The following is a 25803-nucleotide window of genomic DNA, read 5'->3' as shown; positions in this document are numbered from 1 at the left end:
AAGGAATGATGCTAAAGCTGAGGCTCCAGTACTTTGGCCACCTCATGCGAAGAGTTGACTCATTGGAAAAGACTGATGCTGGGATGGATTGGGGGCAGGAGGAGAAGGGGACGACAGAGGATGAGATGGCTGGATGGCATCACGGACTCGATGGACGTGAGTCTGAGTGAACTCCGGGAGTTGGTGATGGACAGGGAGGCCTGGCGTGCTACGATTCATGGGGTCACAAAGAGTGGGACACGACTGAGTGACTGATCTGATCTGATCTGAATGGGCAGTTGAATTTTTGGAAGTTGTATATAATGATTCATGTTGTGTGGTAGATGTAAGCAAATAGAAACATAAAGACCCACACTGAATAATGTTTTATTTATTTAATTCATTCTCAGTTTCTCTACGCTATAGAGTTGTAAAGAGGGGTGACCTCACATTGGTCTACTTTATTCTCCCTTAGGACATTATTAAATAAATCACCTATTTAAATCAGTCACCAAAATACTTGTTTCATGTGAAGAGATACTTTTGTTAGAGTTGTTGTGGGGTCTTTTCCAGGTTGTGCTTTCATTTTAGAGTTGTACCATCAAATGCAGTGGTTAGCAATTCGTGTTTTCTTAATAGGTATCAGTGTTATTTAATCTAAAATCAGAAATTTTTGTGTTAGTTATGTAGAATTATGTTTGTAACTTTTATAAAACATAAAAATACATCATTGTATAATTAATTTATAAGAATCAATATAACACTGAAGCTTCAATTACATTCTTGGTCAATGACTGAGACCAAAATGATACAAATTATGAGTGCAGTTTGTTATAAGGCTCTCAAAGGCAGCAACTTTATCTTCTAAATTTATGTGTCTCTTCACACTATTTAGCATCCTTCCTTAGGAAAAGAAAGATACGGTTTTTACATGCCGTGCATTAAAAAGAGGAAAGTTTTGTTTGTTTTAATAGCACCTCTTGAAATTAAGATATCTTATGGCTAGAATGCATCACATGCTAAGTGATCACACCCAATTGTCTGGTCTAAAATACTAACGGTGAAGAGATTGAGAAATTGTGGTCTAATGTAATCTAATGTAATGGGTGATTTCCTCCCCCCTAAATTAGTAGAATCAGTGATGGCTTTTTTTTTTAAGTGCTATCCTGTTTTTCATTTTATCAGTAAGAGACAGTAGAGGGAAAAAGCAATCAGTCTTTATCATTGTCAGGTTGCTGACTTAAAAAAATGCACAATGTGATTTGCAAGTTAAGGTTTATTTGCGACAAAATGAGGGCTAGAAGCCAGGAGATGGCATTTCAGATACTCTTGAGAAGCTGCTCCAAAGAGGTAGGGGAGGACCAGTGTATATGTGATCTTGGTGAAAGGGGAGTATGTGCAATCAAGCATGTATTTTTGCAGGTTTCTGTAAGTCATGAGCGGGTAGTGGTCACCATGGAGGAATTTAGTGCTTTTCTAGATGTGAGGAGATGCAAGAATTGGGCTCGTAAAATCAGCTCCTAAGAATATTTAACTCTCAGAAGACTTGTTCTGCCAGTGTTTCCAGAGCACAGAGTGCCTCATTTCTGCTCTGTACCCTGAACGCCTTTCAGGGAATGTTAAAGGTCAGCAAGTGCAGCAGCACGTGATTTAACCCTTGTGGAGGTCGATGGCAAGTGCCCGTTTGTAGTTGACAAAGCTACCATTCTTGATTCTGAAAATCAAGTAAGAATAATGAATTGAAATGAAAACAAAACCCCTCACACCCCAACATCAACAGCAGCAGCAAAACTAGACAAAATGTCTCTAATTCTGATAGAGACTTCGGTGGGTGATGTTTACAGAGCAGTGTCGTGCTGTGCTTAGTCATTCAGTCGTATCTGACTCTTTGCGACCCCATGGACTGTAGCCCACCAGGCCCCTCTGTCCATGGGATTCTCCAGGCAAAAATACTGGAGTGGGGTTATCATGACCTCCTCCAGGGGATCTTCCCGACCCAGGAATCGAACCAGGGTCTCCTGCATTGCAGGCAGATTCTAGTGTTCGTAGGAGCACTATTTATAGTAGTTAAGACATAGAAGCAACCTAAATGAATAGATAAAGAAAATGTGGTATATGTGTACAATGGAGTATTCAGCCATAAAAAAAAAGTAAAATAATGCCATTTGCAGCATCATAGAAAGAAAGTGAAAGTAAAGTCGCTCAGTCATGTCCGACTCTTTGTGGCCCCGTGGACTGTAGCCCACCAGGCTTCTCTGTCCATGGGATTTTCCAGGCAAGAATACTGGAGTGGGGTGCCATTTCCTTCTCCAGGGGATCTTCCCGACCCAGGGATCGAACCCGGGTCTCCCGCATTGTAGGCAGATGCTTTACCGTCTGAGCCACCAGGGAAGTCTCTGCAGCATTATCAGATCATATCAGATTAGTCGCTCAGTCGTGTCCGACTCCTTGCGACCCCATGAATCGAAGCACGCCAGGCCTCCCTGTCCATCACCAACTCCCGGAGTTCACTCAGACTCACGTCCATTGAGTCGGTGATGCCATCCAGCCATCTCATCCTCTGTCATCCCCTTCTCCTCCTGCCCCCAATCCCTCCCAGCATCAGAGTCTTTTCCAATGAGTCAACTCTTCGCATGAGGTGGCCAAAGTACTGGAGTTTCAGCTTTAGCATCATTCCTTCCAGAGAAATCCCAGGGCTGATCTCCTTCAGAATGGACTGGTTGGATCTCCTTGCAGTCCAAGGGACTCTCAAGAGTCTTCTCCAACACCACAGTTCAAAAGCATCAATTCTTCGGCGCTCAGCCTTCTTCACAGTCCAACTCTCACATCCATACATGACCACAGGAAAAACCATAGCCTTGACTAGACGAACCTTTGTTGGCAAAGTAATGTCTCTGCTTTTGAATATGCTATCTAGGTTGGTCATAACTTTCCTCCCAAGGAGTAAGTGTCTTTTAATTTCATGGCTGCAGTCACCATCTACAGTGATTTTGGAGCCCAAAAAAATAAAGTCTGACACTGTTTCCACTGTTTCCCCATCTATTTCCCATGAAGTGATGGGACTGGATGCCATGATCTTCGTTTTCTAAATGTTGAGCTTTAAGCCCAGCATCATGGATGGACCTAAATTTGTCATACCTTTACATGAAATAAAGTAGAGAAAGACAAATATCGTATGATGTCACTTATTTATGAAATCTAAGAAGATGATACACGTGAACTTATTTACAAGACAGAAAGACTCACAGACGTAGGAAAGAATTATGGTTACTACAGGGGAAGGGAGGGACTTCCCTGGTGGTACAGTGGATAAGAATCCACCTGTCAGTGGAGGGGACCTGGGTTCAGTCCCTGGGTTTGAAGATTTCACATGCCGCGGAACAACAAAGCCCATATGCCGCAGCTACTGAGTTGGTGCACCTCAGGCCCATGTGCCTAGAGCCGTACGTCTAGAGCCCGAGCTCTCGTTGCAGAGAAGCCACTGCAGTGAGAAGTATTTGTTAAAAATACTTTTAAATCAAAAGTATTAAGTTTTAATTAAAATAAGTATTAATTATTCAATATTGTTAATTTAATATTAAATATCAAATGTTATTAAATTTATATTTAATTATTTAATATTATTAAATATTTATTAAGTATTAATTAAAAGTTAAAAGAGGGAAGATGAAGGATAAATTAGGAGTATGAAATTAATATATACACTATTGTATGTAAAATAAATAAGGACCAATATATAGCACAGTTAGTCTCTCAGTCGTGCCCGACTCTTTGCAATCCATGGACTGGAGCCCACCAGGCTCCTCTGTCCATGGGATTTTCCAGGCAAGGATATTGGAGTGGTTTACCATTTCCTTCTCCAGGGGATTTTCCCACCCAGGGTTTGGACCCGGGTCTTCTGCACTGCAGGCAGATTCTTTACTGACTGAGCTACTAGGGAAGCCCTGGTATATATAGCACAGGGAGCTATATTCACTATCTTGTAGTAGAAAAGATTCTGCAAAATTCTAACGTAAATCAAATATACTTCAATTAAAAATTGAAAAAGGTTTTTATTTGATTTCATATGATATTTGGCTTAGGAAAAAAGCAAATACTATAAAAGAATCATAACATAAATATAAACTGGTCGAGCTTCCTGGTAACAACAGCTATTACGTTTGGTGTATATTTTTCCGTATTTCTTTCCTAAGAATGTACAAAACTTACCTACACATATACAATAGAAAATAATTTTATAATAAAAGTCTGCTAGTTTGGATTTGAAAAACCAAATTAGAAAAAGTACTAGAAAGGATGAAATAGTAGAAAACAGATACTTCAGCTAAAAGGTTCTCTCTCCAAGAGGCCTGGGTGACAGAGCAGCAGTTGTGAGTCCAAGGCCCATGGTCACAAAGGGAGGGACCTTCAGACAGAGTTCAGTCGCTCAGTCATGTCTGACTCTTTGCGACCCCATGAATTGCAGCACGCCAGGACTCCCTGTCCATCACCAACTCCTGGAGTTTACCCAAACCCATGTCCGTCGAGTCGGTGATGCCATTCAACCATCTCATCCTCTGTCGTCCCCTTTTCCTCCTGCCCCCAATCCCTCCCAGCATCAGGGACTTTTCAAATAAGTCAGCTCTTCGCATGAGGTGGCCTGAGTATTGGAGTTTCAGCTTCAGCATCAGTCCTTCCAATGAACACCCAGGACTGATCTCCTTTAGGATGGACTGGTTGGATCTCCTTGCAGTCCAAGGGACTCTCAAGAGTCTTCTCCAACACCATAGTTCAAAAACATCCATTCTTCGGTGCTCAGCTTTCTTCACAGTCCAACTCTCACATCCATACATGAACACTGGAAAAACCATAGCCTTGGCTAGACAGACCTTTGTTGACAAAGTATTGACAAAGTAATGTCTCTGCCTTTCAATATGCTGTCTAGGTTGGTCATAACTTTCCTTCCAAGGAGTAAGTGTCTTTTAATTTCATGGCTGCAGTCACCATTTGCAGTGATTTTGGAGCCCAGAAAAATAAAGTCAGCCTTTGTTTCCACTGTTTCCCCATCTATTGCTCAGCTTTCTTAATAGTCCAACTCTCACATCCATGCAACCATACACCTTCAGTTTATATTCCCCAGAGGTTAGATGCATTGGGATCATCTCGTGTGGTGAGCACAAGGAGTCACTGGGGAGATGGCATAATGTAATTTCAGCCTGTTCCTAATTTTTTTGGTGGTGGTTATTTTATTTTTTGCCTTGGCTGTAACTGCAGATGCAGATCTGATTCCAGGTTTTCCCAGCTCAAAGCCTTCCAGAGCTCTTCCCTGAATAATCCTTCAAGCCTTGTTTTGGTGACGGGCTCCTCCTTGTGGCTCCCCGGGCACCTCCCCACTCCCTGGAGGTGCTATCTTTAGACCAGGCCTGCACTTTCCTTCCCTCCTGTCTCAGACCGGGCTGGTTTCACCCTTGGTTATCTGCCTGGCATTTGAATCCCCCCCCTGGATTGTACTGAAGAGGCCAGTTGTTTCTGCAGTTTTGAAATGTGTAACAATAAAGTCAAGTTAATATTTTAGTCCTGGTATGGCAGCCAGTATTATGTGTTGGAAAATGATGAAGCAATGGTAGTATCCATATCCATTTGCTGATAATTAAAGGGATGCATTTTATAGTATAGTTTGAGATCTTAGAAATCATGATCTCAATCCCTGAAGTTTTGTTTTCCATTTGAAATTCCACTGATGTTTGTGATTTCAGCTACCACTTACATGCCAACAGCTCCCTAATTCCAACTTACTCCTTTCATTGGAGCTGCTGCTGCTGCTGCTAAGTCGCTTCAGTCGTGTCTGACTCTGTGTGACCCCAGAGATGGCAGCCCACCAGGCTCCCTCGTCCCTGGGATTCTCCAGGCAAGAACACTGGAGTGGCTTGCCATTTCCTTCTCCAATGCATGAAAGTGAAAAGTGGAAGTGAAGTTGCTCAGTCGTGTCCGACTCTTTGCGACCCCATGGACCGCAGCCCACCAGGCTCCTCTGTCCATGGGATTTTCCAGGCAGGAGTACTGGAGTGGGGTGCCAATGCCTTCTCTGTTCATTGGAGCACTGGGTCCTATTTTCCAGCTGCATTTTACATATTTCCGTGTGGACCAGTCCTTGCTTCCCTATATCTAAACTTGTCTGAAATGGAGTTCATCATTTTTTTCTTAACCGTCCTTTTCCTACTTTCTTTTTCTTATTCTTAATGTCACTTTCTTTGCTCCCTCAGGCTTGAAGCTTCCATCATCTTTTATTGATTCCTTTCCATCAGTATTTGTAGAGTTGAGTGACTAAATCCTATTTCACAATGCTGTGCATCCCTTCTGTTTCATGTTTTGGTATTTTGGCTATGTGGCATGTGGGGTCTTAGCTCCCTGAACAGTGTTGAAGTTGAATTCTCAACCACCTGACCACCAGGGAAGCCCCTCTGCTTTGCTTCTGGAGTCTTCTGTTTACCTCTGTGCTTCCAGTGAGCTGAGGCCCTCTGCTGCCCTTCAGCACGCTGTGCTCTTTGTACCTGCTGAGCTTCTAACAGGAGAGCCCTCCCTTTTCTTCCTGGTTTACATCCGTGCCCATCAAATGAAGTTAAACTCAAGGCTACCTGTTGGTCACATGTAACAGGGCTTTTCTCATTGAGCCTTCTGGAATGTTTTGGACTGTTTAACACTTTTGGGGGCAATATACTCTTTTATGATTAAACTGTCCAAAGCATGGACTTTTGTCTTTTTTGGTCTCTCTTGGAATAAATTAGGAAACTTGTTATTTAGATTTTATTACTTTTGTGTAACCATGCAGTTCAGAACTCGTCATACAGAAGAGGAAGATTAAACATGGTTCAGGATTTTAGTTTTTCAGCAGTATAAAATTTCCTGGATTGATTTATGTCAGTCCTACATAGACATCTTAGTATATTTACATTATCTTAATGTATTTACATTATCAAGAAGTCTGTTGAAACAAGATGATCAGATTGTGAAAATCAGGTTACCTTTAGTCCTTTTGTCCTGGGTAATATTATTTAAAAAGTAAATCTTAGAATAATAGGAAAAATAAATACATTACTTGTGCTATCCACTTTCCCTTCAGAGCAGTAAAATCTGCCCTGCTTAGCGATCAGAGTAGCCTTCTATATGCAGTCTGTGTATCATTAGAAGTGAAGATGCTGTCCTTTCATTTCTCAGTTTTATGTGAGTGCATAGAGAAAGGAGCATCTTGCTTTGAATATGAAGGCTGCAACTGTAACAGCACAAAGTGATTTAAGAGATTTGAGACAATGAATAACTGTGAACTACAGCATTTATGGGCTTCCTTGGTGGCTCAGATGGCAAAGAATTTGCCTGCAATGCGGGAGACCTGGGTTTGATCCCTGGGTTGGGAAGATCCTGGAGGAGGGCATGGCAGCCCACTCCAGTATTCTTGCCTGGAGACTCCCATGGACAGAGGTGCCTGGCGGGCTACAGTCCATGGGGTCTCAAAGACTGGACAGGACTGAGAGACTCTGCACAGCACACTGCATTTATATACACCTAGAGTATCATGCTAATAAGGAATTTAAACAGCGCTTTATTGGGGTATTATCAATACAGGATGAAGTGCACACGTTGGAAGTGTACAGTTTGATCAGTTTTGGCGTGTTTATGTCTCCTGAGACCGTCGCTCCAGTTGAGGTAATGAATATATCTGTCCCCCTCAAAAGTTTCCTCGTGATCGTGGTAGTTCCTCCCTCCCACTCTCCCTCCCTGTACCTCCCATTCCCTAGGCAGGCCCTCATCTGCTTTCTGTCACTTTATGTAGTTTGCATTTTCTACAAGTTTTTTGTGGTCTGGCTTCTTTCACTCAGCCTGTTTTTTTTTTTTTCCCCTCCCAAGATTCATGCATGTTGTAGCGTATCTTAGCCCTTCATGCCTTTTTATCGCTCAATAGTATTATGGGTATGCTCCTGCTACTGCTGCTGCTAAGTCGCTTCAGTCATGTCTGGCTCTGCGACTCCATAGATAGCAGCTTACCAGGCTCCTCCGTCCATGGGATTTTCCAGGCAAGAGTACTGGAGTGGGGTGCCATTGCCTTCTCCGATGGGTATGCTACAATTTGTTTCTTCTCTTATTTATTGTTGAACATGTGGGTTGTTTCCAGTTTGGAGCTGTTACCTAAAAAGCTGTATAAAGTTTGCGTATAAATACGGACATACGCTGTTGTTTTTCTTAGGTAAATACTTAAAGGAGACAGTCTGGGTCATATGGTAGGTGTATCTTTACATTGTCTTAAGAAATGGCCACACCGTTATCCAGAGTGGTTGTACCACAGCATCCAAGAGTTCCAGTTGCCCCATGTTTTTGTCAACAGTTGGCATGGCATACCTTTTCCAGTGTTAATATTTTACAGGATATATGGTGTTAACCCATTGAGATTTTAATTTGCATTTGCCTGTTGACTAATGGTGTTGAGTATCATTTAATGTGGTTCTTTGCCATCACATATCATCTTTGGGCAAATGCCTCTTTACAGCTTTTGCTCAGTTTTTATTGAATTTTTTTCTCATGATTGAATTTTAAGAATTTTTTGTATGTTCTAAATGTGTGTCCTATTTCAGATCTGTGATTTGCAAGGATTTTCTCCTAACCTGTGTCTTGGGCAGTGAACACTTTATCCCCTTCTGTGTGGAGGCAGCCCCAGGACCCCAGCGTCTGGGGATTAGGAGGCCTTCTGGGCTGGGTCCCAGCTCAGCCAGCCCGTACTATTGCTGCCGGGGATAATGGCTTTTTAAGAATAAATTTTGATATTTCTCCCATCTGTAAGTGTAGAATTTGCTTACTGTTTACAATTTCTACAATGCTGAAATCATATCTAAGGAAATGAGGCTGGAACATGCTGGAACAAGCAGAAGAAGGCCACTGTCAAAGCCATGTATGTCAGAAGCATGCATGCTTGGGGCTTCCCATCTGCTTGGCCGGGGGCACCAGGGCTGCTATAGGCCTTCTGCACTTTAGGGGTGGAGCTCCTAAATCCCTCTTAGTTTTGCTCAGGATTGCCTTCAAAATCGGGTAGGTTCAGGTTGCTGTTTGTCCCCTTACATATAAGTTGAGTGCTGCATTTTTTGGGGAAGGCAGTGGCACCCCACTTCAGTACTCTTGCCTGGAAAACCCCATGGATGGAGGAGCCTGGTAGGCTGTGGTCCATGGGGTCGCTAAGGGTTGAACACGACTGAGCGACTTCACTTTCACGCATTGGAGAAGGAAATGGCAACCCACTCCAGTGTTCTTGCCTACAGAATCCCGGGGGTGGGGGAGCCTGGTGGGCTGCCGTCTATGGGGTCTCACAGAGTCGGACACGACTGAAGCGACTTAGCAGCAGCAGCAGCAGCTGCATTTTTAGTGCCCGGTTAGTATCTGGCCTAGGCACTTACTTTATATTTTATGACTATTTCTTAAGTGAAAGTCTCAAACATGGATGTTGTGGAATTAGCAAGTGTCTTCAGAACACAGAGCTGAGCATGCTTTGGAAAAGTAGGGATTTAGAAAGATAATCATGAAACTGATCAAATGTATTTTGACTAATACTAGGAAATATTCTATTGAAGTCCAACACGAATGCTTTGTTAAGGGCTCCTTGTCTTTGGTGCTTTGTTGATGAAAAACGTTCAGTTGTGGTGCCCAAGAGACTTGGTTTAAAATTCTAGCTCTGCTGTGTACTAGCCATATACACTTGCATCCATATGTAACCAACTTCAATTCTTTCATTTACATGATGTGCATAATTATTTGTACATGGTGGGATGATGGTAAGATTATAGGAGATAGAGTCTTTAAGGCATTTTGGTACTGTGCTTGACACATTGTAGAAGCCTGGCAGATGTTACCGGGGTTTTAGTTACTCCCTTCCCCTTGCCCAGTTTCTGGTCTTAGGTGGGGTCAGAAAATCTGGCTGCTGGAGTGGTGACCTAGCCATGTAACTTTCCTGCTGTGGGACTAGCTCGTGGAGGGAAGATGGCAGAATGGTACTGCCAGCTCTGCTAGGATAAATGTTTATACCACTTTGTGTTTTTAATGACACAAAAAATACCATGGGATAAAGGTAATTTGTTGTAGATTTTAGTGTCTCAGGACATAGCCTTTTCATGCACAGACTGATTACTGTAAAGCTATATAGTTAGACTGAATTAGGTGCCTAGTGGAATGAATGAATCACTAATGTCAGCAGCGTTGATGGTACAAGGGAATCCCAAGAGTTGGATTGTGAAATTGGCACCATGTTCCCATGGAAAAACATCTTAAAGGAGTTAAGACAGTGGTCAGGTAGCAGAATAACAGGGGTGAGGGTGATGGGTACTTTTGTAGCAGTTTTAGAGCAATTTCCAGTGGCTGTTGGCAGCAGACTGTCTTTGCTGCCCTGCTGAGCTCTTTTGTGCTGTCTCTACTTCCCTTTTCCTATTCCTGAGCTGTTTCTTCCATACTTGGATAGTTGTTGACTTCTTGGAAGCTATGTTCTCTCTCCTCTGAAATGTTTGGGATTTTCTAGTGTTCTAGAATGGCAAACTGTAATAGTATCCATTGCCACAGAAGTCGTACTGTTGACAACCTGCAGCAGCCTGTTTAAGCCTGTGTATTGTTTTAACTTTTTTTATAGGTTATGGAGAGCTTAACTGCTTCACTTCATTATTTGAATTATAAGTTCTGTACAAAATACTTGAATTTAAAAAGATTCTTACACTACTGCTGAGTTTGCTCTGAGATTTATAACAATGTTTCTAAACTTTGGGGGCTTGAGTATGACTCATGAGAAGTGCTTTTCTGATTTTTATGTTTGTCCCATTTCTGTCTTACGGCCAGACAGGAAAATGTATTGAAGTTTGAGTCCTTCTCTTAAAGGCTTTTCCTTTGTTTGTTAGAACAGGAACCACTTTCCTTTTTTTGTCTAGCTCTAAAGTTTACTTATTTTGTTCCCTACCTTCTTTTTTTAAAAAATTAATTTATTTTTCTATTAAAGGATAATTGCTTTACAGAATTTTGCTGTTTTCTGTCAAACCTCAACATGAACCAGCCATAGGTATACATATAACCCCTCCCTTTTGAAACTCCCTCGCATCTTCCTCCCCATCTCATCCCGCTAGGTTGATACAGAGCCCCTGTTTGAGTTTGCTGAGCCATACAGCAAATTCCGGCTGGCTATCTATTTTGACATATGGTAATGTAAGTTTCCATGTTACTCTTTCCATACATCTCACCCTCTCCTCCCCTCTCCCCATGTCCATAAGTCTTTTATCTATGTCTTTTTCTTCATTCAGTTCAGTTCAGTTGCTCAGTCATGTCTGACTCCTTGCAACCCCATGAATTGCAGCACACCAGGCCTCCCTGTCCATCACCAAATCCCGGAGTTCACTCAGACTCATGTCCATTAAGTTGGTGATGCCGTCTAACCATCTCATCCTCTGTCGTCCCCTTCTCCTCCCGCATTCAATCTTTCCCAGCATCAGGGTCTTTTCAAATGAGTCAGTTCTTCACATCAGGTGGCCAAAGTATTGGAGTTTCAGCTTCAACATCCGTCCTTCCAGTGAACACTCAGGACTGATCTCCTTTAGGATGGACTCGTTGGATCTCCTTGCAGTTCAAGGGACTCTCAGAAGTCTTCTCCAACACTACAGTTCAAAAGCATCAATTCTTCGGCTCTCAGCTTTCTTCACAGTCCAACTCTCACATCCATACATGACTACTGGAAAAACCATAGCCTTGACTAGACAGACCTTTGTTGGCAAAGTGACGTCTCTGCTTTTCAACATGCTGTCTAGGTTGGTCATAACTTTCCTTCCAAGGAGTAAGTGTCTTTTAATTTCATGGCTGCAATCACCATCTACAGTGATTTTGGAACCCCCCAAAATAAAGTCAGCCACTGTTTCCACCGTTTCCCCATCTGTTTGCCATGAAGTGATGGGACCAGATGCCATGATCTTCGTTTTCTGAATGTTGAGCTTTAAGCCAACTTTTTCACTCTCCTCTTTCACTTTCATCAAAAGGCTCTTAGTTCTTCACTTTCTGCCATAAGGGTGGTGTCATCTGTATATCTGAGGTTATTGATATTTCTCCTGACAATCTTGATTCCAGCTTGTGCTTCCTCCAGCCCAGCGTTTCTCATGATGTACTCTGCATATAAGTTAAATAAGCAGGGTGACAGTATACAGCCTTGATGTACTCCTTTTCCTATTTGGAACCAGTCTGTTGTTCCATGTCCAGTTCTAACTGTTACTTCCTGACCTGCATATAGGTTTCTGAAGAGGCAGGTCAGGTGGCCTGGTATGCCCATCTCTTTCAGAATTTTCTACAATTTATTGTGATCTACACCGTCAAAGACTTTGGTGTAGTCTATAAAGCAGAAATAGATGATTTTCTGGAACTCTCTTGCTTTTTCCATGATCCAGCAGATGTTGGCAATTTGATCTCTGGTTCCTCTGCCTTTTCTAAAACCAGCTTGACCATCAGGAAGTTCACGGTTCACATATTGCTGAAGCCTGGCTTGAAGAATTTTGAGCATGACTTTACTAGCGTGTGAGATGAGTGCAATTGTGTGGTAGTTTGAGCATTCTTTGGTGTTGCCTTTCTTTGGGATTGGAATGAAAACTGACCTTTTCCAGTCCTGTGGCCACTGCTGAGTTTTCCATATTTGCTGGCATATTGAGTGCAGCACTTTCACAGCATCATCTTTGAGGATTTGAAATAGCTCAACTGGAATTCCATCACCTCTACTAGCTTTGTTCGTAGTGATACTTCCTAAGGCCCACTTGACTTCATATTCCAGGATGTCTGGCTCTAGGTGAGTGATCATACCATCGTGATTATCTGGGTCATGAAGATCTTTTTTGTATAGTTCTTCTGTGTATTCCTTCCACCTCTTCTTAATATCTTCTGCTTCTGTTAGGTGCATACCATTTCTGTCCTTTATTGAGCTGGTCTTTGCATGAAATGTTCCCTTGGTGTCTCTAATTTTCTTTTAAGAGATCTCTAGTCTTTCTTGTTCTATTGTTTTCTTCTATTTGCATTGATCGCTGAGGAAGGCTTTCTTATCTCTCCTTGCTATTCTTTGGAACTCTGCATTCAATGGGTATATCTTTCCTTTTCTCCTTTGCTTTTTTCTTCTCTTCTTTTCACAGCTATTTGTCAGGCCTCCTCAGACAGCCATTTTGCTTTTTTGCATTTCTTTTTCTTGGAAATGGTCTTGATTCCTATCTCCTATACGATATCACAACCTCTGTCCATAGTTCATCAGGCACTCTATCAGATCTAGTCCCTTAAATCTATTTCTCACTTCAACTGTATAATTATAAGGGATTTGATTTAGGTCATACCTGAATGGTCTAGACTTTCTTCAATTTCAGTCTGAATTTGGCAATAAGGAGTTCATGATCTGAGCCACAGTCAGCTCCTGGTCTTATTTTTGCTGTCTGTATAGAGTTTCTCCATCTTTGGCTGCAAAGAATATAATCAATCTGATTTCAGTATTGACCATCTAGTGATGTCCATGTGTAGAGTCTTCTCTTGCGTTGTTGGAAGAGGGTGTTTGCTATGACCAGTGTGTTCTCTTGGCAAAACTCTATTAGCCTTTGCCCTGCTTCATTCTGTACTCCAAGGCCAAATTTGCCTGTTATTCCAGGTGTTTCTTGACTTCCTACTTTTGTATTCCAGTCCCCTATAATGAAAAGCACATCATTTTTGCATGTTAGTTCTAAGAGGTCTTGTAGGTCTTCATAGAACTGTTCAACTTCACCTTCTTCAGCATTATTGGTCGGGGCATAGACTTGGATTACCATGATATTGAATGGTTTGCCTTGGAAACAAACAGAGATCATTCTGTCGTTTTTGAGATTGCATCCAAGTATTGCATTTCGGACTTCATTGCTGCCCTGTAAGTATATTTTTTAGTACCATTTTTCTAGATTCTGTATATATGCATTAGAATATAATATTTATCTTTCTCTTTCTGACTTACGTCACTCTGTGTAATAGGCTCTAGGTTTATCCACCTCATTAGAACTGACTCAAATGCATCCCTTTTATGGCTGAGTAATATTCCACTGTGTACCACAACTTCTTTATCCACTCATCTATTGATGGACATCTATGTTGCTTCCTTGTTCTAGCTATTGTAAACAATGTTGCAAAGAACAATGGGATACATGTATCTTTTTCAATTTTGATTTCCTCAGGGTATATGCCTAGGAGTGGGATTGCTGGGTCATATTTCATGTGAAGAGTTGACTCATTGCAAAAGACTCTGATGCTGGGAGGGATTGTGGGGAGGAGGAGAATGGGAGGACAGAGGATGAGATGGCTGGATAGCATCACTGACTCGATGGATGTGAGTTTGAGTGAACTCTGGGAGTTGGTGATGGACAGGGAGGCCTGGCGTGCTGCAATTCATGGGGTCTCAAAGAGTCGAACACGACTGAGCGACTGAACTGAACTGAACTGATGGTGGTTTTATTTTCAGTTTTTGAAGGAGTCTTCATACCATCTTCCATAGTGGCTGTATCAATTTACACTCCCACCAACAGTGCAAGAGGGTTCCCTTTTCTCCACACCCTCTCCAGCATTTATTGTTTGTAGACTTTTTGATGACGGCCATCTTGACTGGTGTGAGGTGATATCCCATTGTGGTTTTGATTCGCATTTCTCTAATAATGAGCAATGTTGAACATCTTTTCATGTGTTTGTTAGCCATCTGTATGTCTTCTTTGGATAAATGTCTATTTAGATCTTTTCCCCACTATTTGATTGGGGTGTTTGTTTTTTTGGCATTGAGTTGTATGAGTTGCTTGTATATTTTGGAAATTAATCCTTTGTCAGTTGTTCCATTTGCTATTATTTTCTCCCATTCTGAGGGTTGTCTTTTCACCTTGCTTATAGTTTCCTTTGCTGTGCAAAAGCTTTTAAGTTTAATCAGGTCCTACTTGTTTACTTTTGTTCTTATTTCCATTACTCTAGGAGGTGGGTCATAGAGGATCTTGCTTTGATTTATGTCTTCGAATGTTCTGTCTCAAGTGTTCTGTTCCTCTAAAAATTGTATAGTTTCTGGTCTTACATTTAGGTCTTTAATCCATGTTGAGTTTATCTTTGTGTATGGTGTTAGGAAGTGTTCTACTTTCCTTCTTTTACATGTAGCTGTCCAGTTTTCCCAGCACCATTTATTGAAGAGGCTATCTTTGCCCCATTGTATATTCTTGCCTCCTTTGTCAAAAATAAGGTGCCCATAGGTACATGGCTTTATTTCTGGGCTTTCTATCTCATTCCATTGGTCTATATTTCAGTTTTTGTGCCAGTACCATACTGTCTTGATGACTGTAGTTTTGTAGTATAATCTGAAGTCAGGAAGGTTGATTCCTTCAGTTCCATTCTTCTTTCTCAAGACTGCTTTGGCTGTTGGGGATCTTTTGTGTTTCTATATGAATTGTGAAACTTTTTGTTCTAGTTCTGTGAAAAATGCCATTGGTAATTTGATAGGGATTACATTGAATCTGTGGATGGCATTTGGTAGTATAGTCATTTTCATGATATTGATTCTTCCTAGCCAGGAACATGGACTATCTCTCCATCTACTTATATCATCTTTGATTTCTTTCATTAGTGTCTTACATTTTTCTGTGTACAGTTCTTTTGTCTCTTTAGGTAAGTTTATTCCTAGATATTTAATTCTTTTTGTTCGAATGGTGAATGGGATTGATTCCTTAATTTGTCTTTCTGGTTTTTCATTGTTAGTATATAGAAATGCAACTGATTTCTGTGTATTGATATGTATCCTGAAACTTTGCTAAATTCAGTGATTAGCTCTAGTGATTTTCTGATACTATCTTTAGGGTTTTCTACGTACAGTATCATGTCATCTGCAAACAGTGAGAGCTTTATTTACTTCTTCTTTTTTGATCTGGGTTACTTTTCTTTCTTTTTCTTTTCTGATTGTTATAGCTTGGATTTCCAGAACTATGTTGAATAATAGTGGTGAAAGTGGACACCCTTGTCTTGTTCCTGATCTTAGAGGGAATGCTTTCAGTTTTTCACCATCAAGAAAAATGTTTGCTGTAGGCTTATCATATATGGCCTTTGCTATGTTGAGGTAGGTTCCTTCTATGCCCATTTTTGGAAGAGTTTTAATCATTAATGGGGGCTGAATTTTGTCAAAGGCTTTTTCTGCATCTCTTGAGATGATCATATGGTTTTTATCTTTCGATTTGTTAATATGGTGTGTCACAGTGATTGATTTGCATATTTTGAAGAATCCTTGCACCCCTGGAATAAACCCAATTTGATCATGGTGTATGTGCTTTTTGATGTGTTGCTGAATTCTGTTTGCTAAAATCAGGAAACACTTTTTGAAGCACCTCTCTCTGTGTCCACAAAGCTCCTTGTTCTAGAACTCTAACAGCATGTGGCAGTGAACTGAACAAGGGACATTGCCACATTGACCTCCAAAGGGGTAGAAAACTGCAGTCCTGATATGTCTCCTGATAGAAGGTCGAGAGCCTGATGGTTCCACGGTTCTCATCTGTGGTCACTGTGTACTCAGGTCTCTCTCCCTACTGTAGGCAAAACAACTCACCCCTTCCCGAGGAGGTGCTTTAACCTTTTGTCCCAGTCATTCATGGCAACATGCTCTAAGGTCAGTATGTCTTCATCAGGTTCAGATGTGGCGCTCTTGGTGTGGCAACTTCGTGAACTAAAGAGACCCACGGTCTGTCCTTCTGCCCCGTCCTGTAACTGGGAGAGGTAATGCCCAAACTGCTCTCACCCAGAAAGGTGGGGGTGGGGGATTGACGGCAGGCGCAGAGGAGGGCAGTTCTGGCATCCCACTGAGCAGGCATCTTGGGGGAGCCCCCGCCTTGGGTTGGAGAATGTTAACTAATTATGCCTAGATTTGGCTTCCCGGGAGGCCACCCCACCTCCCCAGCAGTCTCCAGCCCCATTGGCTCTACCCTCTTGGAGTTCCTTCCTTTTCCAGTAACTTCCTTGGCTACCAGTGAAGTAAGCACTGGAGAGTAGACCCTCCTTGGCGGATTAGCACTTTGCTCTGGTAGCTTTCTGTCTGCAGCGTTGTTGTAAATATCCAGTAGTCATAGTCCTTTAATCCAGACTGGTAGTCACTATGGCAGCACAGCTGTCCAAAATTTTATTGGTTACTTATCTATTTGATTGTAGTGAGCTTCAAGTATCTGTAGCTAGATCTACAATTTTGGCTAACTGTCTACAATGCGGGAGACCAGGGTTCGAGCCCTGGGTTGGGAAGATTCCCTGAAGAAGGAAATGGCAATCCACTCCAGTACTATTGCCTGGAACATCCCATGGACAGAGGAGCCTGGTAGACTACAGTCTGTGGGGTCACAAAGAGTCAGACATGACTGAGCGACTTCACTTATAACTATAGTTATATAACTGTAACTGTAACTCTTAGATCCGCTGCATTTCTCATCTTTCACCCTTAAATGTGCCCCCCTTTATTTATCCAATGGTATCTTTTCTCTGTAAGGCTCCAGTTGGACACTATCCTGCTTCGTCTCTATGCCTTCACCCTTCGTGTCCTAAGTGAAGGGCTTCCCTGGTGGCTCAGTGGTAAAGAATCAGCCCGCCAATTCAGGAGACTTGGGTTCGACCCATGCATTGGGAAGATCTCTTGGAGAAGGGCATGGTAACCCACTCCAGTATTCCTGCCTGGAGAAGCCCATGGACAGAGGAGCCTGGTGGGCTACAGTCCATGGGGTCTTAGAGTCAGACACAACCAAGCAACTAACACACACGCACACATTTTCATGCCAGCTGAGGCTTTAGTATCAGGTTGATGATTATATCCTTGACTTGTTCCTTACCAAGACTGAGAAGACATACAGATGGCTAACAAACACATGAAAAGATGCTCAACATCACTCATTATCAGAGAAATGCAAATCAAGACCACTATGAGGTACCATTTCACACCAGTCAGAATGGCTGCGATCCAAAAGTCTACAAATAATAAATGTTGGAGAGGGTGTGGAGGAAAGGGAACCCTCTTACACTGTTGGTGGGAATGCAAACTAGTACAGCCACTATGGAGAACAGTGTGGAGATTCCTTAAAAAACTGGAAATAGAACTGCCTTACGATCCAGCAATCCCACTGCTGGGCATACACACTGAGGAAACCAGAAGGGAAAGAGACACATGTACCCCAATGTTCATCGCAGCACTGTTTATAATAGCCAGGACATGGAAACAACCTAGATGTCCATCAGCAGATGAATGGATAAGAAAGCTGTGGTACATATACACAATGGAGTATTACTCAGCCATTAAAAAGAATACATTTGAATCAGTTCTAATGAGGTGGATGAAACTGGAGCCTATTATACAGAGTGAAGTAAGCCAGAAGGAAAAACACCAATACAGTATACTAATGCATATATATGGAATTTAGAAAGATGATAACAATAACCCTGTGTACGAGACAGCAAAAGTGACGCTGATGTATGGAACAGTCTTATGGACTCTGTGGGAGAGGGAGAGGGTGGGAAGATTTGGGAGAATGGCATTGAAACATGTAAAATATCATGTATGAAACGAGATGCCAGTCCAGGTTCAATGCACGATACTGGATGCTTGGGGCTAGTGCACTGGGATGACCCAGAGGGATGGTATGGGGAGGGAGGAGTGAGGAGGGTTCAGGATGGGGAGCACATGTATACCTGTGATGGATTCATTTTGATATTTGGCAAAACTAATACAACTATGTAAAGTTTAAAAATAAAATAAAATTAAAAAAAAAAAGACTGAGATTTAGTTATCTGCTCTTCCTTCAGAGGCGTTCTCAGTTTTAGTTTTAGCTGTTCGCGTTGAGAACTTAGTTGCTTCTTCCAACCTTTTAAGTCTTTGAATGAACTTTATTTTCTTACATTCCTGCCTGTAAGCCAACCAGTTCTTTTCTGATATCATTTCTTTCTTGGATCAGTTTCTTTTTTTTCTTATTCAGTTTTTTTTTTTTTTAATCTCATTCCTTGTCTTTTCATCTTTTCCTGTTGCTTTTCCATTTAATCTTTTTTTTTTCCATTTAATCTTGTTTTTTCTTTTTGCCAGATTTAAAGGCCTTGTCTTGAGGATGCCAAACTTTTTCCAGACTTCTCTTATCGCTCCATCATTATATCCAGTAAGCTCTGTCTTTGCAGATTTCATAGGCTCTTCCTTTTCCTTAACTGAAATATTTTCTTTTTCACACAGCTTGTGTTTTTCTTCTCCTTTTTTTTTTTTTTTTAAATTTTAGAAAGTGAAACCTGCCAGATATGTTTCCAACAAACTGACTCATTTACTATCTACTCTGATCTACAACTCAGGGCAGGTTGACCTACACAAGTACCTGAACAAATCACAGTTTCTAGAAGGCTTTTGATCAGATAAAATTTTGACTTACCCTCCCTGCTTGATGTTCTGGTTTTGTTGTTCAGTCAGTCTTTGTGACCGCATGGACTGCAGCATGCCAGGCTTCCCTGTTCTTCACTGTCTCCCTGAGTTTGCTCAAACTCATGTCCTTTGAGTCTATGATATCAATCAACCATCTCATCCTCTGTCATCCCCTTCTCCTCCTGCCTTCAATCTTTCCCAGCATCGGGGTCTTTTCCAGTGAGTCAGTTCTTTGAATCAGGTGGTCCAAGTATTGGAGTTTCAGCTTCCGCATAGTCCTTCTAATGAATATTCAGGACTGATTTCCTTTAGGATGGACTGGTTGGATCTCCTTGCAGTCCAAGGGGCTCTCAAGAGTCTTCTCCAACACCATAGTTCAAAAGTAACAATTCTTCAGCACTCAGGCTTCTTTATAGTCCAAGTCTCACATCCATACATGACTACTGGAAAAACCATAGCTTTTACAAGATAGACCTTTGTCAGCAAAGTAATGTCTCTGCTTTTTAATATATTTTCCAGGTTGGTCATAGCTTTTCTTCCAATGAGCAGGTGTCTTTTAATTTCATGGCTGCAGTTACCATCTGCAGTGATTTTGGAGCCCGAGAAAATAAAGTCTGTCACTGTTTCCCCATCTATTTATGATGAAGTGATGGGGTCAGATACCATGATCTTCATTTTTTGAATGTTGAATTTTAAGCCAGCTTTTTCACTTTCCTCTTTCACCTTCATTGAAAGGCCCTTTAGTTCTTTGCTTTCTGCCATAAGGGTGATGTCATCTGTATATGTGAAGTGATTGATATTTCTCCCAGAAATCTTTATTCTAGCTTGTGCTTCATCCAGCCTGGCATTTCTCATGATGTACCCTGCATATAAGTTAATAAGCAGAGTGACAGTATATAGCCTCGATGTAATCTTTTCGCAATTTTGAACCAGTCCATTGTTCCATGTCGGCTTCTAACATTGCTTCTTGTCCTGCATACAGGTTTCTTAGGAGGCAGATAAGGTGTTCTGGTATTCCCATCTCTTGAAGAATTTTCCAAAGCTTGTTGTGATCCACACAGTCAAAGGCTTTAGCGTAATCAATGAAGCAGAAGTAGATGTCTCTCTGGATTTCCCGTGCTTTTTCTATAATCCAGAGGATATTGGCAATTTAATCACTGGTTCCTCTGCCTTTTCTAAATCCAGCTTGTACATCTGGAGGTTCTCAGTTCATGTACTGTTGAAGACTAGCTTGGAGTATTTTGAGCATGGTCTTGCTAGCATGTGAAATGAGTACATTTGTGCAGCAGTTTGAACATTCTTTGGCATTGCCCTTCTTTGAGATTGGAATGCAGACTGACCTTTTCCAGTCCTGTGGCCGAGTTTTCCAAATTTGCTGGCATATTGAGTGCAGTACTTTCACAGCATCATCTCTGAGGATTTGAAATAGTTCAACTGGAATTTCATCACCTCCACTAGCTTTGTTCACAATGATGCGTCCTAAGGCCCACAAGACTTTGCACTCTTGGATGCCTGGCTCTAGGTGAGTGAGCACACCATCGTGGTTATCCAGGTCATTAAGATCTTTTTTGTATAGTTCATCTGTGTATTCTTGCCACTTCTTAATATCTTCTTCTGTTAGGTGCATTCTGTCCTTTTTTGTGCCCATCTTTGGATGAAATGTTCCCTGGGTATCTCTTTCTTGAAGAGCTCTCTATTCTTTCCCATTGTTTTCCTCTATTGTTTTCATTAGATAGTTTTCCTCTATTTCTTTGCATTGTTCACTGAGGAAGGCTTTCTTATCTCTCCTTGCTATTCTTTGGAACTCTGCATTCAATGCGTGTATCTTTCCTTTTCTCCTTTGCTTTTTTCTTCTCTTCTTTTCACAGCTATTTGTAAGGCCTCCTCAGACAGCCATTTTGCTTTTTTGCATTGCTTTTGTGGGCGAGGTTTTGTTCATTGTCTCCTGCAGTGTTACGAACCTCGTGTAGTTCTTCAGGCACTCTATCAGATCTAATCCCTTCAATCTATTTGTCACTTCCACTCTATAATCATGAGATTTGATTTAGGTCATACTTAAATGACCTAGTGGTTTTCCCTACTTTTTTCAATTTAGGTCTGAATTTGGCAATAAGGAGCTCATGATCTGAGCCGTAGTCAGCTCCTGGTCTTGTCTTTGCTATTTGTATAGAGCCTCTCCATCTTTGGCTGCAAAGAATATAATCAATCTGATTTCAGTATTGACCATCGGTGATGTTCATGTATAGAGTCATCTCTTGTGTTATTGGAAGAGAGTGTTTGCTATGACCAGTTCATTCTCTTGGCAAAACTCTGTTAGCCTTTGCCCTGCTTCATTTTGTACTCCAAGCCACACTTGGCTGTTACAACAGGCAAGTTTGGCCTTGGATATTCTGATATGGGCAGAATATATGAAACTGAAATGTGGGGCACTTGATGCCACGAGGAATTCTGCTTTGCTGTCTCTTGTATCACTTTGCTAATAGGGACTGTCCTCAGAATGGTACGTGTTCTCCCCAGTTCCCTTTAGCTTCTTTCCCAGTTGTTTTCTAGGAGTTGTTGCCCTGCCCAAATATATAAAGCTGAATGTACAAAGTTCAGTTCAGTTCAGTTGTTCAGTCGTGTCCGACTCTTTGCGACCCCATGAACTGCAGCACACCAGGCCTCCCTGTCCATCACCAACTCCTGGAGTCCATCCAAACCCATGTCCATCGAGTTGGTGATGCCATCCAGCCATCTCAAACTCTGTCGTCCCCTTCTACCTTCAGTCTTTCCCAGCATCAGGGTCTTTTCAAATGAGTTAGCTCTTCACATCAGGTGGCCAAAGTATTGGAGTTTCAGCTTCAACATCAGTCTTTCCAAAGAACACCCAGCACTGATCTCCTTCAGAATGGACTGGTTGGATCTCCTTGCAGTCCAAGGGACCCTCAAGAATCTTCTCCAACACCACAGTTCAAAAGCATCAATTCTTTGGCTCTCAGCTTTCTTCACAGTCCAACTCTCACATCCATACATGACCACTGGAAAAACCATAGCCTTGACTAGATGGACCTTTGTTGGCAAAGTAATGTCTCTGCTTTTTAATATGCTGTCTAGGTTGGTCATAACTTTCCTTCCAAGTAATAAGCATCTTTTAATTTCATGGCTGCAGTCACCATCTGCAGTGATTTCGGAGCCCAGAAAAATAAAGTCAGCCACTCTTTCCACTGTTTCGCCATCTATTTGCCATGAAGTGATGGGACTGGATGCCATGATCTTAGTTTTCTGAATGCTGAGCTTTAAGTCAACTTTTTCACTCTCCTCTTTCACTTTCATCAAGAGGCTCTTATTTCTTCACTTTCTGCCATAAGGGTGGTGTCATCTGCATATCTGAGGTTATTGACATTTCTCCCGGCAATCTTGATTCCAGCTTGTGCTGCTTCCAGCCCAGCGTTTCTCATGATGTACTCTGCATATAAGTTCAATAAGCAGGGTGACAGTATACAGCCTTGACGTACTCCTTTTCCTGTTTGGAACCAGTCTGTTGTTCCGTGTCCAGTTCTAAGTGTTGCTTCCTGACCTGCGTACAGGTTTCTCAAGAGACAGGTCAGGTGGTTTGGTATGCCCGTCTCTTTCAGAATTTTCCACAGTTTATTGTGATCCACACAGTCAAAGGCTTTGGCATAGTCTATAAAGGAGAAATTGATGTTTTTCTGGAACTCTCTTGCTTTTTTGATGATCCAGTGGATGTTGGCAATTTGATCTCTGGTTCCTCTGCCTTTTCTAAAACCAGCTTGAACATCTGGAAGTTCACGGTTCACGTATTGCTGAAGCCTGGCTTGGAGAATTTTGAGCATTACTTTACTAGCGTGTGAGATGAGTGCAGTTGTGCGGTAGTTTGAGCATTCTTTGGCATTGCCTTTCTTCGGGATTGGAATGTACAAAGATGTAAGGACAAAGAGGCGAGAGGCTGTGTGTGTGTGGAGGGGGCAGTGCACAGTAATCTCACCAATATAGATATTTGCCTGATAGGGCTTTAAATCTGGCTGCGGTTTCACCATGAATACAGCCCTGAGTGTCTGAATCAGATAACCAGCTCTGGAGGGTGTGTGTAGTGCCTTCTTTTCTTTTCTCAGGTGGCTTCAGTTTCATGCGGCATGATAAAAAATCTGGAGAGGTGGTTTTTTTTTTTTTTCCTTTCCTCAGTCCGGTGTCCAGTTAATGGTTCCTGGGATCCTTTCAGATTTGGTGTTATCTGTTGATTTTAGTTTTACTTGTAGTGATTTCTTGGATTATTTTCTACACGTTCAGAAGTCGAGAGCGGTTGCAGGATTCAAGGCACACAGGGTGTCAAACTGGAAGTCCATCTCCTGATATTCTGGTTTTGCTTTCTGATACTTCTGTTACCTAGAGAGGGCTCGTGTTCTTAAGTTTGGGGATAGAATTCCTAAAAGTCCTTATTGTGATCTCTTTACATTTGGCTTTTTAGTAAGAAGGGTGAAAGTTTCATCTGAATTTGACATAATACCATGTTTGCTTCTGTTTCAGGTAGCAGCAGAAGCAGCAATGTTTCACTTCTTCAGGAAGCCTCTGGAATCTAAGAAGCCGTCAGTGCCCGAGACAGAGGCAGATGGCTTTGTCCTTTTAGGTGAGCGTTTTTTGGGCTTAGTTGTTGTTTAGTGGCTCAGTCGTGTCTGACTCCTTGCGACCCTGTGGACCGTAGCCCACCAGGCTCCTCTGTCCATGGGATTCTTCAGGCAAGAACACTGGAGTGGGTTCCCATTCCCTTCTCCAGGGGATCTTCCCAATCCAGGGATTGAAGCCACATTATTAGATGAATGATTTTTGCTTTAAAAGACTACTTGAAAAGTTATATGATTGATTTAAAAATATTTTTCTACTAACTCCAGAATTAGTTGATGTATATGAAATGTATAAAAATATGGATCATTAATCACTTGAAATATTGTTGTCAAGTCTGACTTTTCTTGTATATCAGTTTGAATGTGTCCTTCGGGTTCAATTTATAAAATCATCCCATTTTTTCTATCCTGTAAGTGAGTCAACCTTTTTAATTATGAAAAGCCAGAAGTCTTGCAGAATTCTTGATAAATTCAGATTGTGTTTGAAGAAGCAGGGCTTAATGCTGCTTATAAATCAGCTTCTGAAATTAAATTAGGCATCTAGTACATAGTTGCTGAATGAGGTACATTTATTTTTTTATTTAAGTAGAGTTGATTTACAATATTACATTAATTTTCAGGGGTACAACATAGTGATTGAATATTTTCGCAGATTAAGTGCCAATAAAAATTATTATAAGAACTATTATAACGTAATGGCTATAATTGTGCTGTATAGTACATCCTTGTTGCTTATCCTTTTTATATATAGTGGCCTGTATCTCTTAATCCCATACCCCTAACTTGCCCTTCCCTCTCCCTTTTGGTCACCACTAGTTTGTTTTCTGTATCTGTGAGTTTGTCTCTATTTTGCATATGCTTCACTTGTATTATTTTTGTGATTCCACATGTAAGTGATGTCGTACAGTATTTGTCTTTCTTTGATTTATTTCACTAAACATAATGCTCTCTGGGTCCATCCATGTTGTTGCAAATAGCAGAATTTCATTCTTTTTTATGGCTTTTTATTTTTTTCTGTGTGTGTGTGCACGTGCACATTGCATTTTCTTAGTCCAGTCGTGTGTTGATAAGTACTTGGGTTTTCTCTTGTCTTGGCTATTTTAGATGGTGCTCCTGTGAGCTTAGGGTACATGTATTTTTTTGAGTTAGTGTTTTCATTTTTTCCAGCTATACACCCAGGAGTGGGATTGCTGGATCATATGGCAGCTCATTTTTAGTGTTTTAAGGAACCTCCATTCTGTTTTGCATGGTGGCTACACCAGTTTACATTCCCATCAAGAGTTTTGAAGTACACTTTAAAATCTAAATATGTTAAATAGTGTCTCCTGAATCTTAAACTAGTTTATTTTCTATTATAAAATTAATCCCTGCTAGTTGTTAAGATTTTAATGGCTTTAAAAAATATTCCTTTCAACCAGATATTACGCTCTTCCCAAGGGGAGTTCGGAAACATGACGTTTCCGTCGTGTCATTTTCCAGTCCCAAAGAAGGGATTGGCAGTCTTTCGCTGGTTCTTCCCAGCAGCTGTCTTCTCGTAGGGCGTTGAGGAGCAACTAAAACCCAGTGTCCCCTGGGGACACCCGTCCTCTTGCACCTGGATTTCCTTCTGCCAGAGTCAGCTCCTTATCTGAGGATTTGCATGAACTCATAGCGTGTTTGCTCTGGACAGTATTTCTCAGGGTCTCCATTTGTAGATTCTGGTTCCCTACCTCTTCTCTCTATATCTTGGCCTAGTCAGTCCGAGGTCCCTTGGCATTGGCAGAGGCTCTGTGTGTCTTGACAAGTGGAAGA

At 41.5% G+C, this 25803-nt stretch overlaps 1 protein-coding gene across 6 annotated transcripts in view; it reads left to right on the top strand.

Annotated features, from left to right (window-relative positions):
* UMAD1 (UBAP1-MVB12-associated (UMA) domain containing 1) overlaps positions 1 to 25803 on the top strand; it is a 255050-nt gene that overhangs the window by 14987 nt on the left and 214260 nt on the right. For 3 of the 6 annotated variants that reach the window (XM_086397672.1, XM_086397674.1, XM_086397673.1), the window contains exon 2: positions 23918 to 24017. The exons of 1 other annotated variant lie outside the window; for it this stretch is intronic. In XM_086397672.1, the coding sequence (XP_086253798.1) occupies positions 23936 to 24017 (82 nt within the window). In that variant the 5' untranslated portion in view covers positions 23918 to 23935. Of the gene's footprint in view, positions 1 to 7578; positions 7660 to 23917; positions 24018 to 25803 lie in introns of all 6 variants that reach the window. 2 more of the 6 variants (XM_086397671.1, XM_086397676.1) reach the window with 1 other exon arrangement.

The sequence above is a fragment of the Bos grunniens genome, chromosome 4, assembly GCF_055505025.1.
Source record: "Bos grunniens cultivar Pamir isolate PY7600 chromosome 4, Bosgru_T2T1.0, whole genome shotgun sequence".
Lineage (NCBI taxonomy): Eukaryota > Metazoa > Chordata > Mammalia > Artiodactyla > Bovidae > Bos > Bos grunniens.
The sequence above is the reverse complement of the archived record's forward strand: the minus strand, read 5'-3'. Positions and strand labels throughout refer to the sequence as shown.